The sequence below is a fragment of the Pleurodeles waltl genome, chromosome 3_1 (assembly GCF_031143425.1).
Source record: "Pleurodeles waltl isolate 20211129_DDA chromosome 3_1, aPleWal1.hap1.20221129, whole genome shotgun sequence".
Classification (NCBI taxonomy): Eukaryota; Metazoa; Chordata; class Amphibia; order Caudata; family Salamandridae; genus Pleurodeles; species Pleurodeles waltl.
The window spans coordinates 527,748,617-527,768,997 of NC_090440.1; the positions used below are offsets into that span (position 1 = coordinate 527,748,617).

General features: G+C 45.1%; 1 protein-coding gene across 5 annotated transcripts in view; it reads left to right on the forward strand.

The window, feature by feature from the left end:
• The window catches only part of ANKDD1A (ankyrin repeat and death domain containing 1A), a 315,687-nt gene that overhangs the window by 248,882 nt on the left and 46,424 nt on the right, over nt 1-20,381 (forward strand). For 4 of the 5 annotated variants that reach the window (XM_069222814.1, XM_069222812.1, XM_069222817.1 and 1 more), the window contains exon 10: nt 491-589. The exons of the other annotated variant lie outside the window; for it this stretch is intronic. In XM_069222814.1, the coding sequence (XP_069078915.1) occupies nt 491-589 (99 nt within the window). The remainder of the gene's footprint in view (nt 1-490; nt 590-20,381) is intronic. 5 annotated transcript variants of the gene reach the window in all.

Here is a 20,381-nt window from a genome sequence, read left to right on the forward strand (position 1 = left end):
GTTTGCGAATGGACCCAAAAATATTTTTTCAGGGCAGGGAGTGGTCCTTTGGACCACTCCCTGCCCTGAAAAAATATTTTTGGGTCCATTCACAAAGGGGAAGGGGTCCCATGGGGACCCCTTCCCGTTTGCGAATGGGTTACCATCCACTTCAAGTGGATGGTAACTGCGACTCCATTTGCGACCGCATAAGCGGTCACAAATGGAATTGCATACCATTGCGAATCGCAAATAGGAAGGGAACACCCCTTCCTATTTGCGATTCGGAAATGCATTTTGCGTGTCGGTAACGACTCGCAAAATGCATTTCTGCATAGGAAACACGCATTTGCGAGTCGCAAATGGCAAATTTTGCCGTTTGCGACTCGCAAAGTGCTTCCTACATCTGGCCCAAAGATTCTTCAGACGACAGCACACTTAATTATTTTTGGAACAGCATAAATAGAAATAGCCCTTCGAATTTGAAATCTCTATTTTGGTTTCTTCACAGCAACACTCGTCTGCTATGCATATTGCGGTGCTGCAGAACTTCCCTTCCTTGGTTAAGCTTCTCATCGACTCAGAGTGCGACCTGAATATTCCAGACTATGTAAGAATCGTCCACAGAATGTTTTATTCTGAAGCAAAACACCTATTAATTCACAGTTAAAAAAATAATATTAAAACGCATCTGTAATTCTTTGTTTTTACGTATATCTATTTTGAGATAAGAAAACTAAATTCACAATAGTAGTACTTTTCACTGGTAGATGAACCATTTGGGCAATTTAAAGTTGTGCATGGGCATCTGGTATAACTTTACGCTAAAGGAGTAGAAATGTGGTATGTGTAAACCCATCCTGCTGCCAAGTAGTATTACGGAAAAGACACTTGCACATTCCCTCAGAACACCTTGGCTACACCATCCAGGCATTTCTGCATCCCTTCTCCTTGAGCCCCATTTGTATCTGCTGACAAGGACTGAGGATGCACGAGGCTTCATGTTCCGGCCACCGGGACACATAGTTAACTGCTTTTCTAACACCATTTAACGCTTTAGGGTTTCATCTGGTACCTTTTCATTGCCTCGTACCGCTCAATACAAGGTAGTGCGAGGGGGTCTTGAAACATACATAAAAGTGATTGTCCACTTTTATGTATCTTTGACGTAGGCATTGCTGCTTCGGCTCCTAGTACATTTTGAATAGAGCCATTGGCGGACACCACAAATCACAAGGGGCAGGGAATGGTGATTGGTGGGGGGGGACAGAATAAAAGAATAAAAAATACCTGCTCTGACGCTCCTGGCCCTTGCTCCCCTTCTCTCCTGATGGTGTCCCAGCAGCCCATGGGATACCAGCACAGGCTCCCCCATGCAATCATGTTACTGTTCTCATGCTATACTTAGCATGAAAGCAGCACCAAGAATGGTCTCAGAGGTTTGGTCTCCCGCTGACACAGTACACTGGAGTCTGTGCTGTTTCTCTAACCCAGCTGTAAGTGCACATCTGTTTGGCTGGCCTAGGATGGCCGGCCAAACTGGCATGCGCACTTAAGTGCACTCACTCCACTCCACCTCCCCTTCCCATGGTCCAGCCCCACCCCTCCCTGCACATGTTGGCTCAGCCAGCAGCTGAAAAATAAAATAATATTTAAATATTGGATTATTTTTCAGCTTCTGGCTAGTGAGGCAATGCTCCTTCACCGTTGGAGAGGAGCCGCTCCTGGATAGAGCCCAGTTTCGGCATAGCGTTTTCTACTTCTGGTTTGCACATTGCTACCAGTAGCACTGGCCTTGCTATCCTTTGCCTTGCGTCATGAAGGCAGAGACTGCAGCAGACAATAAATCGGACCATGAGTGCCCAGGTTACTTTATCTAGTTTCTACTTTTTAAAAAAACAGTTTATTGATTTTTCACAATAACAAATCCGAGACAAACACTGTTTTCAGCCCACATCTCAGAGCAAACAAGATCACATAAGCAACCTAGCTTCAGAGCACAGTTTCCCTATTCCCCCACAACCCAAAATGGCACTCTTTACTTGGCATCATGCAACAGAAAACGTACCTATCTTCAGTGCCAGCCAGGGACAAGCAAAACTAGTGGAGTAAATATGTAACCCACCAACAGGCACTGGTAAAAAAAAAAATAGCAGTGCCCTTGGGCTCAGCGCCAAAACTCTCAATCATGGGCCACGATTGAGAGCTCTGAAGTTGAGGCTGAAGGCAATGCAAGTTTCTCACAGTGCCTGTCAGTGAGTTAATTTAAATTATAATACAGAAATAAAGATTTACTTACCTGTCTCCGCACTCAATGGCTCCTCCACCAAAGGCAGCAAGCTCCAAAAGCCTCATCCAAGTCCCCTCTACCAATCCTGATGCTGCTCTCATGCTGCTCAGGCAGCATGAAAGCAGTGCCAGGTTTGGCTGGAGTGCCCTGGTCTGATGCTTCTTGAGGACCTGAGGGCCTGTGCATTCTCTTGACCCAGCCTTAGACAGCTCGGGTTGGAGTGTTTAAAGTGCGCATGTCAGGCTGGCCGTCGCAAGACAGCCGGCCAAAGTGAAATGCGCACTTTAAACTGAAGTGCACTGTGCCCACTGTTCCTCCATGCTGCTGGGCCCGCCGTCTCGGGCTCAGCTGCCTGCCAGAATGAAAAATAAAATGGTAATAAAAATAAAAGAGCAATAAATTTGTTTTATTACCATTTTATTTTTCATGATTCCCTTCACTTTCAGCTACGGGGCAGCGCTCCTCATGTAGGCAACGCTGCTGTGTATTTTTTCATCTCAAGATCCGATCCTTCGAGCTGTTGAATCAAGTAGATTAACACTATATTGGGGCAGTTCTCCCTGTGTCTTGAGATGATTATGAGAGAAACCCACTGCTTCAGACACCAGATATTCCAGTCCCATTACAGCCCTTATAGTATTGTGTCGCACCCGAAAAGCAGAGGAGGTGGCCCTTCCGACCCTAACCCATGCTGTCAGACATGTGTGCAGCAGCTGTACATATTAACACAAATGGGACCGAAGGTAAGCCTTTCCAGCATTAGGAATAAATAATCCCACCCCACAGAGTCAAAGAAGTTTTTCAAAGTTGGTAAGGAAAAGTGTCAGTGGACCTTGTAACTGATCAGCTTGGGCGAGTGTGTTAAAGACCCTCCAATGTTGTGCCTCATTGCCTGTCCGGGCATAAAACCAGATTGGCCCCTGTGCACCAACCAGCCGATCACCTTGAATGGCCAGCTAGCAAGGACCTTGGTAATTATCTTAGTTTAAACAGTATTGTACAGAATATCCCTGTGTATGTAAACATTTATGATTTGATTATATGTGTAGATCTAGATATGTGTATTTCTTTGTACAAATATGTATAATAACTGTTTTTTAAAATATGTAGATACTCCTCAGAACTGCTTAAGAAAAATAGATTTTACTTACGGTTAAATATATATGTTCGGTGGCATGTGTAGCTGCAGATACACATCCTGTGCATTATACTTCTGCCATCTAGTGTTGGGCTCGGAGTGTTACAAGTTGTTTTTCTTCGAAGAAGTGTTTTCGAGTCATGGGATCAAGTGACTCCTCCTCTTCGGTTCCATTGCTCATGGGCATCGACTCCATGTTAGATTGTTTTCTTTTCCGCCGTTGGGTTCGAACGTGTTAACTCTCGCTCCGAGTGTTCGATTTGGAAAACTTAGAAAACCCCTTATTTTTGTCGGTATTGTATCGATCGGGTTTACATCTTCCATCGACACATCGGTACCATCTATTTGGTCTGACCGCGTGGAAGCCTCATGGATGGGACTCCATTCCAATCCTGTCCTCTGCGCCACGCAAAATTCCCTTATACAGACCAACATCTCGTCTGTAATCTTTGCCTTTCCCCAGATCATCGGGAAGAAAATTGTGAGGCCTGCCAATCCTTCCGGTCCAAAAAACGCTTTGAGACAGAAGGGCATTAAGACTCGAGATGGCGTCCAGAAGCTCCGAACATCTTGACGTCGAAGAGGAAGAGATCATGCAGGCAGCAGTCTCCGTTCGAGGTTCCGACTCCGACCAAGAATCCGAGGAAGATAGACCGGTCACGGCAGGACAACATGTGAGTACGCCTGCCCCTATACCATCACAAAGACCGAAACATAAGGCCTTGGGTATGCCACTGCCGGAAGGCCATGGCTCGACCCAAAGAAAGACATCTGGTGACCAAACTGCCAGTTCGGCACCGAAAAAGGCCACTCCTCCGAAACCATCGGAGTCGATAAAAGGCTCCGTGACCGACTCAAGAAAACACCGTTTTTCAGAGTAGAAAATTTGGAAATCCCTTTCGGAGCCGAGAACATTCACTACACCATCTTTTTCAATACCGAAAAAGCCGGCATTGGAGCCGAAAAGAGCAGGTTACACGGAGGAGCATGGACTTTCTAAGAGACTGAAAGAAAGCCACAAATCCTCTGAAGAGTAGTCTCAAGTACAGCCAATGCTTGAAGTAATGGACGAAAGGCAAGCCAGGATTGATATCCACAAATAAACAGGAAGAATCCTAACAGAACCTCCTCTAAAACTTAAAAGAAAGCTAGCCTTTCAGGAGGAACTGGACAATATGCAGCCACCAGCTAAAGTGGCAAAAACAAAGGAGAAACCACCACCTCCTCAATTCGTTCCTCCTCAATCTCCTCCCCACTCTCCACAGCTGCATATTTCATCTCCTACCAGTCCTACACCAGTGCAGTCACCATCACACTCTTTTGACTCACAACAGGACAATGTAGATCCATGGGATCTTTATGATCCAGATCCCATTCCTAGCATGACCCACACAGCTATCCATCTAAGCCTTCACCACCTGAGGATAGCACTGTGTATAACCAAGTTATAGCTAGGGCTGCAGCTTACCATAGGGTCACTATGCACACCGAACCATTAGAAGAGGATTTTTTGTTTAATACCCTCTCTTCCACACACTCAAAAATATCAGTACCTCCCCATGCTTGCAGGCATGTTGAAACATGCCAATCAAATATTTAACGAGCCAGTTAAAGCACGAATAATCACGCCCAGGATAGAGAAAAAGTACAAACCACCTCCCTCTGATCCTGATTACATAACACAACAAGTTCCTCCAGATTCAGTTGTAGTCAGCGTAGCCAGAAAAAGGGCAAACTCCCAATCATCAGGAGATACACCCCCACCAAATAAAGAAAGCAGAAAACATGACACGGCAGGGAAAAGAGTTGCAACCCAAGCAGTGAATCAGTGGAGGATAGCTAACTTACAAGTACTGTTAGCTAGATACGACAGGGCACATTGGGATGAGATGCAAGACATAATTCAGCATCTCCCCAAAGAGCATCAGAAGAGGGCACAGCAAGTGGTGGAGGAAGGGCAAGCAATCACCAATAATCAAATTCGTTCTGCCCTAGACGCAGCAGACACCGCTGCCAGAAGTGTCAACACTGCAGTAACAATAAGAAGGCATGCATGACTCAGGTCCTCAGGCTTTAAACCTGAGATACAGCAAGCAGTGCTAAATATACCATTTAATAAGAAGCAACTTTTTGGCCAAGAAGTTGACACAGCCATTGAGAAAGTGCACAAAGACTCAGACACCGCAAAGGCAATGGGTGCACTCTACTCCACACCATACAGAGGATCCTTTCGGAAACCTCAGTTTAGAGGTGGATTTCGAACACAAACAGCAGAGGCATCCACATCCCAGACAAAACCAGCCTACCAACCTCAATACCAACGAGGTGGTTTTAAGGGCACATATAGGGGACAGTATCCCCTCAGTAGAGGGGAATTTCAAACCTCTAAACAAACTTCACAGCACACTAAGCAGTGATTTGTCCATCCCCTTCCACTCCACACCTCTCCTGTGGGGGGAAGACTACAACAGTTCCACACCAACTGGCAAAACATTACCACAGACAATTGGGTACTATCAATTATCTGCAATGGTTATTGCCTAGAATTGATACAAACTCCCCCAATCATTCCACCAAAACCACACAAACTATCCACAGAAGACATCAATCTGTTAAAGGAAGAAATCAAATCTCTATCACTCAAACAAGCAATAGAACCCGTGCCACAAGATCAAGTAGGGACGGGAGTTTACTCACTATATTTCCTGATTCCCAAAAAGGATGGCATCCTAAGGCCAATATTAGATCTCAGGACCCTCAACCTGTACATCATTTCAGAACATTTTTACATGGTAACTCTTTAAGATGTTATCCCACTACTCCAAAAACACGATTTCATGGCAACATTAGATCTCAAGGATGCATATTTTCATATACCCATCCATCCAGCGCACAGAAAATATCTCAGGTTTGTCATTCAAGGAAAGCACTATCAGTTCAAAGTGTTACCCTTCGGAATAACAACAGCTCCAAGGGTATTCACAAAGTGCCTAGCGGTAGTCGCTGCCTACCTAAGAAGACAACATATACATGTCATTCCATATCTGGACGAATGGCTAATAAAATCAAACAGTCATACGCAGTGTCAAAACCATGTGCATTACGTAGTACAAACCCTGCACACGCTAGGGTTCTCAATAAATTAACAAAAGTTGCACCTACAACCTGCACAAATACAACAGTATCTAGGTGCAATACTAAATACTCAAAAGGCGCTAGCATGTCCAAATACGCAAAGAATACAAGCATTCCAAAATATAATCGCACAGATACAGACAAATCAACCGTACGCTGTCAGATTTGTCATGAAGATTTTATGGATGATGGCATCATGTATTGCAATTGTTCCACACGCAAGACTAAACATGCGGCCCTTACAACAGTGCCTTGCACAACAATTGTCACAGGCACAGGTTCAACTTCAAGATCTAGTATTGCTAGACCGCCACACATACATGTCCCTTCAGTGGTGGAATTCCACAAATCTAAACAAAGGGCAGCCATTTCAAGACCCTGTGCCTCAGACCATAATTACAACAGATGGATCAATGATTGGCTGGGGAGCTCACCTCAACAATCACACATCCAAGGACAATGGGATGCCCAACACAAACAGCTACACATAAATCACTAAGAGTTGTTAGCTGTCTTCCTAGCACTCAAAGCTTTTCAGCCTCTTCTCACTCAGAAGAATATCCTTATCAAAACAGACAACATGACAACCATGTATTACCTAAACAAACAAGGAGGGACACATTCGTCACAACTCTCCGTGCTAGCCCAAAAAATTTGGAAACGGGCAATCCACAACCAAATTCACCTGGTAGCACAATGCATTCCAGGGATACACAACCAATTGGCAGATGTTCTCAGCAGAAATCATCAACAAACACACAAGTGGGAGATTCACCCTCAAGTACTTCAAAAATACTTTTAACAATGGGGAACACCAAACATAGATCTGTTCGCCACAAGCAAAAACGCAAAATGCCAAAACTTTGCATCCAGACACCTACATCCCCTATCCAAGGGCAATGCTCTATGGATCAATTGGTCAGGAATATTTGCTTACGCTTTTCCCCCTCTCCCACTCATTCCATTTGTAGTCAACAAATTACATCAAAACACACTCAATATGATACTCATAGCAATTCTTAACATGGAAGGTTGCCTTCCTAGTCACAATTACATCATTGCGAATAGAGTCAGTGAAATTCAAGCTTTCACTATTGAAGAACCGTTCATACAAGTACACAAACATAAAGTTGTACTAAGAACAAACTCCTAATTTCTTCCAAAAGTAGTATCACCTTTTCATATAAATCAAACGGTGGAACTGCCAGTCTTCTTCCCACAGCCAGACTCTGTGGCAGAAAGAGCTCTACATACATTAGACATTAAAAGAGCACTAATGTATTATATAGATAGAACAAAACCATTCAGAAAAACTAAACAGCTGTTTGTAGCCTTTCAAAAACCACATACAGGTAACCCCATTTCAAAACAAAGATTAGCAAGATGGATTGTAAGATGCATCCAAACATGCTTCGTTAAAGCCAAAAGACAACTCTTAGTTACTCCTAAAGCACATTCCACAAGGAAAAAAGGTGCTACAATTGCTTTTTTAGGGAATATACCAATGGCTGAAATATGTAAAGCAGCTACTTGGTCAACACCACATAAATTCACTAAACACTACTGTGTAGATGTTTTAGCAACACAACAACCCACAGTAGGTCAAGCTGTACTCAGAACATTATTTCAAACAACTTCAACTCCTACAGGCTGACCACCGCTTTTTGGGAGGACAAACTGCTTTGTAGTCTATGCACAGCATCTGTATCTGCAGCTACACATGCCACCGAACGGAAAATGTCACTTACCCAGTGTACATCTGTTCATGGCATGTTCCGCTGCAGATTCACATGCACCCTCCCCGGAAGCCTGTAGTTGTTTAAGTTAACAACATTTGTACATATATATGTTCGGTGGCATGTGTAGCTGCAGATACACATGCTGTGCATTATCCTGCCATCTAGTGTTGGGCTCAGAGTGTTATAAGTTGTTTTTCTTCGAAGAAGTCTTTTCGAGTCACGAGACCGAGTGACTCCTCCCTTTCGGCTCCATTGCACATGGGCGTCGACTCCATCTTAGATTGTTTTCTTTCTGCCATCAGGTTCGGACGTGTTCCTCTTCACTCCGTATTTAGAATCGGAAAAGTTAGCTAAATTATCGAAAATTCGACGGTATTGTTATCGTTCGGTACCGGGTTAGTTTAGTGTATCGGCACCGACATCAAGAGCGCTCCGGCGGCCCTTCGGGGCTTCCGTTCTTCACCGAGGCCTGGTCGGCCCGACCACACCCATCGTCCCAGACTAATGGACCGGAACCCATTCTGCTTCTGTCATTCGAAGTATCCTTATACAGACCAGCACCGGGTCTGTAATCTGTGTTCATCACCTGAACACAGGGAGGATACTTGTGAGGCTTGTCGAGCGTTTAGATCGAAAAAGACCTTGAGAGATCGACGCGCAAGAAGACTGCAAATGGTGTCAACACCGAAAGAGCAACTCGACGTCGGAGAGGAGGAAAGCATCTCCATCCAGGGGACGGACTCAGATGAATCCGAAAGTGAACGACCCTCGACGGTGCAGCGAACAGTGAGTAAACCTGCCCCGTCCAAAACTTACACATAGACATTTAAGGCCATGGGGACACCACCGCCAGCAGGCCATGGCTTAACCCACCGAAAAGAAGGTGACCAAACATCGGCACCAAAAAAGGCCAGAGAATTGCCGAAGACTTCCGACTCCGGCCTAGATTCCGGCACCGAACGATCTCGACACCGAGAGTTCGATTCACCCAAAGTGAGGAAAATATCTTCGGAACCAAAAAAGACTATGGGGGTCATTCTGACTCCCGCCGACCGCGGTAACCGCGGTGCCGGCGGGAGCCGCCAGAATACCGCCGCGCGGTCAGAAGACCGCCGCGGTTATTCTGTGTTTCCCGCTGGGCGGGCGGGCGACCGCCAGAAGGCCGCCCGCCCGCCCAGTGGGAAACCCCTTTCCACGAGGATGCCGGCTCCGAATGGAGCCGGCGGAGTGGAAAGGGTGCGACGGGTGCAGTTGCACCCGTCGCGAATTTCAGTGTCTGCTATGCAGACACTGAAATTCTCAGTGGGGCCCTGTTACGGGGGCCCCTGCAGTGCCCATGCCATTGGCATGGGCACTGCAGGGGCCCCCAGGGGCCCCACGACACCCCATACCGCCATCCTGTTCCTGGCGGCCAAAACCGCCAGGAACAGGATGGCGATATGGGGGTCGGAATCCCCATGGCGGCGCAGCAAGCTGCGCCGCCATGGAGGATTCCCCTGGGCAGCGGAAAACCGGCGGTACACCGCCGGTTTTCCGTTTCTGACCGCGGCTGTACCGCCGCGGTCAGAATGCCCAAGGGAGCACCGCCAGCCTGTTGGCGGTGCTCCCGCGGTCCCCGGCCCTGGCGGTTTTTACCGCCAGGGTCGGAATGACCCCCTATATCTGAAACATCGGTACCGAAAAAAACAGCTTCGGAGCCGAAAAGAAGCTCTTATACAGAAGAGCAAGGACTTTCCAGCCAAATGAAGAAAAGACATAGATTTCAGCAGGATTTAAGTATGGAAGAACCGGACCATACACAAAGGAGGTTACATATCCAGAAAGAGACTGGAAAAATACAAACTTTACCTCCACTCAAATATAAAAGGAAACTTGCATTTCAGGAGACAGAAATGCAACCTAAGGCAAAGGTGGTTAGAGACAAATCCCCACCACCAAGGGTATCACCACAACCGTCCCCACCACACTCACCACAACTGTCGCCAGTGGGAACACCTACAATGCAGTCACCCGCACATACTGGGTTGACACAGGATGATGCTGTTGCATGGGACTTATATGATGCACCAGTATCGGATAACAGTACGGATTGTTATCCAACAAAGCCATCACCTCCAGAAGACAGTACTGCATATACGCAGGTACTATCCAGAGCAGCTACGTTCCACAACGTAGCAATGCACGCAGAGCCAGTGGAGGATGATTTCCTGTTTAACACCTTAGCATCCACCCACGCTTCCTATCAGAGTCTGCCAATGCTCCTGGGCATGCTCAAGCACGCGAAACAGGTCTTCCAGGAGCCTATCAAGGGAAGGGCTATCACGCCGAGAGTTGAGAAGAAATACAAACCTCCTCCAACAGATCCGGTGTTCATAACACAACAGCTTACACCGGACTCAGTGGTTGTAGGAGCGGCAAGAAAGAGAGCAAACTCTCAATCGTCAGGAGACGCTCCACCGCCTGACAAAGAAAGCAGAAATTTTGACGCAGCGGGCAAACGAGTGGCCGTACAAGCAGACAATCAATGGCGGATTGCAAATTCGCAAGCCCTACTTGCTCGCTACGACAGGGCACACTGGGACAAGATGCAACACATCATACAGCACTTGCCCAAGGAACACCAGAAACGTGCCCAACAGGTTGTGGAAGAAGGACAGGCCATATCTAACAACCAGATAAGGTCCACACTAGACTCGGCAGACACGGCAGCACGAACAGTAAACACGCAGGACCATTCGCAGGCATGCATGGTTAAGAAGTTCTGGATTCAAGCCAGAGATTCAACAAGCAGTGTTGAACATGCCATTTAATCAAAAACAGTTGTTTGGGCCAGAAGTTGACACTGCAATTAAGAAGTTAAAAAAAGACACGGACACAGCCAATGCCATGGGCGCACTCTATTCCCCACAAGTCAGAGGCACCACAATTTAGAGGGGGTTTTCGGCAACAAACATCAGAGCCTTCCACCTCTCAAACCAGACCCACCTATCAGGCACAATACCAAAGGGGAGGGTTTTGTGGTTCCTATAGAGGACAATTCCCAAGAGGAAGGGGAAAGTTCCAAGCAACCAAACCAAGCCAGACCAAACAGTGACTTCAACGTCACAAAACCCCAACACTTGTCACCAGTGGGGGGGAGGTTAACCGCATATTATCAAAACTAGACGCATATTACCAAAGACGCATGGGTCCTATCAATTATCCAACATGGTTATTGCACAGAATTCACAAAATTCCCGCCAGATGTGCCACCAAGAACACACAATCTGTCCAAACAACACTTAGACCTATTACAACTAGAGGTCCAAGCACTACTACAAAACAAGCAATAGAGCTCGTACCCAATCAGAAAGGAACAGGCGTATACTCACTATATTTCCTAATTCCAAAAAAGGACAAAACGTTAAGACCTATCTTAGATCTCAGAACACTGAATCTCTTCATCAAATCAGACCACTTCCACATGGTAACACTTCAAGACGTGGTTCCCTTACTAAAAAAGGAGGAATACATGACAACATTAGATCTCAAGGATGCGTATTTCCACATACCCATCCGTCCTTCTCACAGAAAATACTTAAGGTTTGTAATGCACGGCGTACACTATCAATTCAAAGTGCTACAGTTCGGGATAACAACGGCCCCAAGGGTATTCATAAAATGCCTAGCAGTAGTAGCCGCTCACATAAGGAGACAGCACATGCATGTATTCCCATATTTAGACGACTGGCTAATAAAAACCAACACTCAACAACAGTGTCTTCTTCACACGCAATACGTCATAGAAACTCTACAGAAACTACCGTTCTCTATAAATTACCAGAAATCACATCTGCAACCATCCCAAATACAATAATACTTGGGAGCAACACTCAACACTCAAAGGGCAATTGCCACTCCAAGTCGACAAAGGGTCCAAGAGTTCAAAAATGTAACATCAAGCATACAGTCAAACCAACACTACCCAGTAAGGTTTGTAATGAAACTTCTAGGCATGATGTCTTCATGCATAGCCATTGTCCCAAATGCAAGATTACACATGCGGCCCTTACAACAGTGCCTAGCAAAACAACGGACTTAAGCACAGGGACAACTTCAAGATCTATTGTTGATAGACCGCCAAACACACTTCTCGATTCAGTGGTGGAACCCTATAAATTTAAACAAAGGGCGTCCATTCCAAGAGCCAGTGCCTCAAGCTGTTATCACAGCAGATGCTTCCATGATGGGGTGGGGAGCACACCTCAACAAGTACAGCATACAGGGTCAATGGGACAATCAGCAAAAACAACTTCACATAAATCATTTGGAACTGCTAGCGGTGTTTCTAGCATTACAAGCATTTCAACCACTGGTAGCCCACAAACACAGCCTTGTCAAAACCGACAACATGACAACAGTGTATTATCTCAACAAACAAGGGGGGACACACTCATCACAACTGTGTCTCTTAGCACAAAAGATTTGGCATTGGGCAATTCACAATCACATTCGCCTAATAGCACAATATATACCAGGCATTCAGAATCAGTTAGCCGACAATCTCAGTCGGGATCACCAGCAAACTCACGAATGGGAAATTCATCCCCAGATCCTACAGGATCACTTCCTCTGCTGGGGAACACCAAACATAGACCTATTCGCAACAAAAGAAAACGCAAAATGCCAAAACTTCGCGTCCAGGTACCCACACCCTCAATCCAAGAGCAATGCACTATGGATCAGTTGGTCAGGGATATTTGCTTACGCTTTTCCCCCTCTCCCACTCATTCCTTATCTGGTCAACAAACTAAGTCAAAACAAATTCAAACTAATACTCATAGCACCAACCTGGGCTCGCCAACCATGGTACAAACATACCATATCTGTTAACACAACACAAACAACAGATCAGACACCCGAATCCAGCATCGCTCAATCTAGCAATCTGGCTCCTGAAGTCTTAGAATTCGGACATTTAAATCTTACACAAGAGTGTATGGAGGTCATTAAACAAGCGAGAAAACCTACAACAAGACATTGTTACGCAAACAAATGGAAAAGATTTGTTTGCTACTGCCACACTAATCAGATTCAACCACTACATGCCTCCACAAAGGACATCGTAAGCTACTTATTACACTTACAAAAGTCTAATCTAGCATTCTCTTTCATTAAAATACATCTCACTGCAATATCTGCCTATCTGCAGATTACACATACAACATCACTTTTTAGAATCCTAGTCATTAAAGCATTTATGGAGGGACTAAAAAGAATCATACCCCCAAGAACACCACCAGTACCTTCGTGGATTCTTAATATTGCATTAACACGACTCATGGGCCCCCTATTCGAACCCATGCATTCTTGTGAAATGCAGGATCTGACTTGGAAAGTAGCCTTTCTAATAGCTATCACATCACTTAGAAGAGTAGGTGAAATACAAGCATTTACTATTCAAGAACCCTTTATGCAAATACATAATCATAAAGTGGTTCTCCGTACAAATCCAAAATTCTTACCAAAGGTCATATCACCATTCCACCTAAACCAAACTGTGGAGCTCCCAGTCTTCTTTCCGCAACCAGACTCAGTAGCCGAAAGAGCCTTGCATAAATTAGACATAAAAAGAGCACTAATGTATTACATTGACAGAACGAAACAATTTCGGAAAACAAAACATTTGTTTGTAGCCTTCCAAAAACCTCATGCAGGTAATCCTATATCCAAACAAGGCATCGCTAGATGGATAGTTAAATGTATTCAAACTTGCTATATTAAAGCAAAAAGAGAATTACCTATTACACTAAGAGCACATTCCACTAGGAAAAAAGGCACCACAATGGCTTTTCTTGGGAATATACCTATGACAGAAATTTGTAAGGCAGCCACCTGGTCTACGCCTCATACATTTACTAAGCACTACTGTGTAGATGTGTTAGCAACACAACAAGCCACAGTAGGACAGGCTGTATTAAGAACATTATTTCAGACAACTTCAACTCCTACAGGCTGAACCACCGCTTTTTGGGGAGATTACTGCTTGGTAATCTATGCACAGCATGTGTATCTGCAGCCACACATGCCACCGAACGGAAAATTTCACTTACCCAGTGTACATCTGTTCGTGGCATGAGACGCTGCAGATTCACATGCGCCCTCCCACCTCCCCGGTAGCCTGTAGCCGTTTTTTAGTTGAATGAAAATTGTAAATATTTAAATAAATAATCTTTTAATACACATTAAGTACATACATAACTACTCCATTGCATGGGCACATCTACTATACTTACAACTCCTACCTCACCCTCTGCGGGGAAAACAATCTAAGATGGAGTCAATGCCCATGCGCAATGGAGCCGAAAGGGAGGAGTCACTCAGTCTCGTGACTCGAAAAGACTTCTTCGAAGAAAGACAACTTGTAACACTCCGAGCCCAACACTAGAAGGCAGGATAATGCACAGCATGTGAATCTGCAGCGTCTCATGCCACGAACAGATGTACACTGGGTAAGTGTCATTTTCATATATATATATATATATATATATATATATATATATATATATATATATATATATATATATATATATAGATAGATTTGCATTAGCATGGACATCTCTTTTCTTTTTCACCCATATACTCTCTACCTTACCCTCTGCGGGAAAACAATCTAACATGGAGTTGATGCCCATGCCCAATGGAACCGAAGAGGAGGAGTCACTCGATCCTGTGACTCAAAAACACTTCTTCAAAGAAAAACAACTTGTAACACTCCGAGCCCAACACTAGATGGCAGAAGTATAATGCACAGCATGTGAATCTGCAGCGGAACATGCCACGAACAGATGTACACTGGATAAGTGACATTTTCCATATATATATATATATATATATATATGTTCGATGGCATGTGTAGCTGCAGATACACATGCTTTGCACATCCCGCCATCTAGTGTTGGACTCGGAGTGTTACAAGTTGTTTTTCTTCGAAGAAGTCTTTTTCGAGTCACGAGATCGAGGGACTCCTCCCCTTTCGGCTCCATTGCGCATGGGCGTCGACTCCATCTTAGATTGGTTTTTTTCCGCTATCGGGTTCGGACGTGTTCCTTTTCGCTCTGTGTTTCGGTTCGGAAAGATAGTTAGAATCTCGGAAAATTTGACGGTATTGTTTGCGTTCGGTATCGGGTTAGTTACAACAGATCGACACCGACTTTTGAAGAGCTCCGGTGGCCCTTTGGGGTTTTTTCGATCCCCCGTCGGGGCCTGGTCGGCCCGACCACGTCTCTCTTCAAGGCTGATGGAACGGACCCCATTCCGCTTCTGCCCCAAATGCCACAACAAGTATCTGTATACAGATCAGCACCTGGTCTGTAACTTGTGTTTGTCTCCAGAACACAAAGAAGATACTTGTGAAGCCTGTCGAGCGTTTCGGTCGAGGAAGACACTAAGAGACCGAAGAGCAAGAAGACTGCAAATGGCATCGGCGCCGACAGGACAAAGACACTTGGAGGAGGAAGAAGAAACCTTCTCCATCCAGGACTCGGACTCGGAAGAGCTCGATCCCGAAGAGACAACTAAAACCGTGAGTAAGACGTCGACACACAAAACTCACGAGAAGACCACAAAAGCCCAGGGGACACCACCGCCAGCAGGCCATGGCTTAACCCGAAAAATAGGTGACCGACCATCGGCACCGAAAAAGGGCACGCATGTGTCGAAGTCATCCGACTCCGGTCGAGATAACGGCACACAGCAAACTCGAGCCCGAGACAGCGGGACCGAGCAAGTTCGACACCGAGAGGGCGGCAACGAAACAAGTCGGCACCGAGAGACCGGGACGCCGAAAACAAAGAAGGTGTCGTCGGAGCCAAAAAAGGCTACCGAAAAGATTTCCATTCCGAAACATCCGGCCTCGGAACCGAAATCAGGTTCCTACACAAAGGAACATGGACTGTCCTCCCAAATGCAAGGACATAAGTTCGGACAAGAACTACAGTCAATGGAGCCAGACTACACTCAGAGAAGGCTCCACATCCAAAAGGACACAGGGAAGATAAGTACTCTTCCCCCAATTAGGATGAAAAGAAGACTTGCCTTTCAAGAAAAGGACAAACAGCCACAGGCAAAGGTGGCAAAACAAACAACACTGCCACCATCCCCATCAACGCACACATCACCGGTAGCCACTCCACCACTGATGCAATCCCCAACTCATACTGGAATGAGTCAGGATGATCCCGACGCATGGGATCTTTATGATGCGCCAGTGTCAGATAACAGCCCAGACTTTTACCCGGCGAGGCCGTCGCCACCTGAGGACAGTACAGATTATACACAGGTGGTGTCAAGAGCAGCTGCATTTCATAACGTCACCTTGCACGCTGAACCTATTGAGGATGACTTTTTGTTTAATACACTATCCTCGACTCATAGCCAATACCAAAGCTTACCTATGCTACCCGGAATGCTAAAACACTCCAAACAGGTGTTTCAGGAGCCTGTGAAGGGCAGGGCCATAACTCCAAGAGTAGAAAAAAAGTACAAGCTACCGCCAACAGACCCTGTATGTATCACACAGCAATTAACACCAGACTCTGTGGTAATAGGGGCAGCTTGCAAAAGAGCAAACTCTCACACCTCAGGAGACGCACCACCTCCAGACAAGGAGAGTCACAAGTTCGACGCTGCGGGGAAAAGGGTTGCAGCACAAGCTGCCAACCAATGGCGTATTGCCAACTCACAGGCACTGCTGGCAAGATATGATAGGGCTCATTGGGACGAAATGCAACATTTCATTGAACACTTACCCAAGGAGTTCCAGAAGAGGGCACAACAAGTGGTGGAGGAAGGACAAAGTATCTCAAATAATCAGATACGGTCAGCAATGGATGCAGCAGATACAGTTGCTAGGACAGTAAATACAGCAGTAACCATAAGGAGACACGCATGGTTGCGTGCGTCAGGATTCAAGCCGGAAATACAACAAGCTGTGCTTAATATGCCTTTTAACGGACAGCAGTTGTTTGGGCCGGAGGTGGACACTGCTATCCAAAAACTTAAAAAAGACACTGATACGGCCAAAGCCATGGGCGCACTCTACTCCCCACAGAGCAGAGGCACATTTTGCAAAACGCAGTTTAGAGGGGGTTTCGAGGACAAACTACAGAACCCACAACCTCACAAACAAGGGCCACTTATCAGAGCCAATATCAGCGGGGAAGTTTTCGGGGACAATATAGAGGGGGACAATTCCAAAAGAGTAGAGGGAAGTTCCAAAGTCCCAAAACTCCTCAAAACAAGCAGTGACTTCCACGTCACAAATCCCCAACACCTAACACCTGTGGGGGGAAGACTAACCAAGTTTTACAAACATTGGGAGGAAATAACAACAGACACTTGGGTCCTAGCAATTATCCAGCATGGTTATTGCATAGAATTTCTCAAATTCCCTCCAAACGTCCCACCGAAAACACACAATATGTCAAAACAACACATGGATCTTCTAGGACTAGAGGTCCAAGCGTTGCTACAAAAAGGAGCAATAGAATTAGTACCAATTCAACAGAAAGGAACAGGAGTTTACTCTCTGTACTTTCTCATACCCAAAAAAGACAAGACTCTAAGGGCCATATGTACGAACACATTTTCCCATAGACACAGAATGGGCAAAACTGCTTGCTACATCTGGCCCTAAGACCCATATTAGATCTCAGAACATTAAATACCTTCATCAAATCAGATCACTTTCACATGGTGACATTACAGGACGTAATCCCACTGTTCAAACAACAAGACTACATGACAACACTAGACCTAAAGGATGCATACTTCCATATACCGATACATCCTTCACACAGAAAGTACTTAAGGTTTGTATTCCAAGGGGTACATTACCAATTCAAAGTGTTGCCATTCGGGATAACAACTGTGCCAAGAGTTTTTACAAAATGCCTGGCAGTAGTAGCTGCTCATATCAGAAGGCAGCAAATACATGTGTTCCCGTACCTAGACGATTGGTTAATCAAAACCAACACGCAAGAACGGTGTTCACAACACACAAAGTATGTCATAGAAACCCTCCACAAACTAGGTTTCTCACTCAACTACACAAAGTCACACCTTCAGCCGTGTCAACCACAGCAATACTTAGGGGCGACAATCAACACAATAAAAGGGATTGCCACTCCAAGTCCGCAAAGGGTACAGGCATTTCCCAATGTAATACAGGCCATGTATCCAAAACAAAAGATACATGTCAAGATGGTGATAAAACTACTAGGCATGATGTCCTCATGCATAGCCATTGTCCCAAACGCAAGATTGCACATGCGGCCCTTACAACAGTGCCTAGCATCACAATGGTCACAGGCACAGGGTCAACTTCTAGATCTAGTGTTGATAGACCGCCAAACATACACCTCGCTTCAATGGTGGAACAATATAAATTTAAACCAAGGGCGGCCTTTCCAAGACCCAGTGCCTCAATACGTAATAACGACAGATGCCTCCATGATAGGGTGGGGAGCACACCTCAACCAACACAGCATCCAAGCACAATGGGACACTCAGCAGAGACAGTTTCACATAAATCACTTAGAACTACTGGCAGTGTTTCTAGCGTTGAAAGCATTTCAACCTATAATAAGACACAAACACATTCTTGTCAAAACAGACAACATGACAACGATGTATTATCTGAACAAACAAGGAGGAACACACTCAACACAGTTGTGTCTCCTGGCACAAAGAATATGGCATTGGGCGATTCACAACCGCATTTGCCTAATAGCACAGTATATTCCAGGGATTCAGAATCAGTTAGCAGACAATCTCTCTCGGGATCACCAGCAGAGCCACGAATGGGAGATTCACCCCCAAATAATAAACACCTACTTCCAAAGATGGGGAACACCACAAATAGACCTATTTGCAACAAAAGAAAACGCAAAATGCCAAAACTTCGCATCCAGATACCCACAGGATCAGTCTCAGGGCAATGCATTATGGATGAGTTGGTCAGGGATATTTGCATACGCTTTTCCCCCTCTCCCACTCCTTCCCTATCTGGTAAACAAATTGAGTCAAAACAAACTCATACTAATAGCACCAACTTGGGCAAGACAACCTTGGTATACAACACTACTAGACCTCTCAGTAGTGCCTCATGTCAAACTACCAAACAGACCAGATCTGTTAACCCAACACAAACAACAGATCAGACACCCAAATCCAACATCGCTGAATCTAGCAATTTGGCTCCTGAAGTCTTAGAATTCGGACATCTGGACCTCACACAGGAATGTATGGAGGTCATAAAACAAGCTAGGAAACCAACCACAAGACATTGCTATGCAAATAAATGGAAAAGATTTGTTTATTACTGCCATAATAAACAAATACAACCCTTACACGCATCTGCTAAGCACATCGTCAGCTACCTACTGCACTTACAAAAGTCAAAGCTAGCTTTTTCATCTATTAAAATTCATCTCACCACTATTTCAGCTTATCTGCAAATTACGCATTCAACATCACTATTTAGGATCCCAGTCATAAAAGCTTTTATGGAGGGTCTCAAAAGAATTATCCCACCAAGGACGCCACCAGTTCCTTCGTGGAACCTTAACATTGTCTTAACACGGCTCATGGGTCCACCGTTTGAACCCATGCACTCATGTGAAATACAATACTTAACATGGAAAGTAGCATTTCTAATTGCCATCACATCTCTAAGAAGAGTAAGTGAGATACAAGCATTTACCATACAAGAACCCTTTATTAAAATACACAAGCATAAAGTAGTTTTACGAACAAATCCTAAGTTCTTACCAAAAGTCATATCACCGTTCCACTTGAATCAAACAGTAGAACTACCAGTGTTCTTTCCAGAGCCAGATTCTGTAGCTGAAAGAGCACTACATACATTAGACATCAAAAGAGCGTTAATGTACTACATTGACAGAACAAAACAAATTCGAAAAACGAAACAATTGTTCATTGCTTTCCAAAAACCTCATACAGGAAACCCAATATCCAAACAAGGCATTGCTAGATGGATAGTTAAATGCATTCAAACCTGTTATCTCAAAGCAAAAAGAGAACTGCCTATAACACCAAA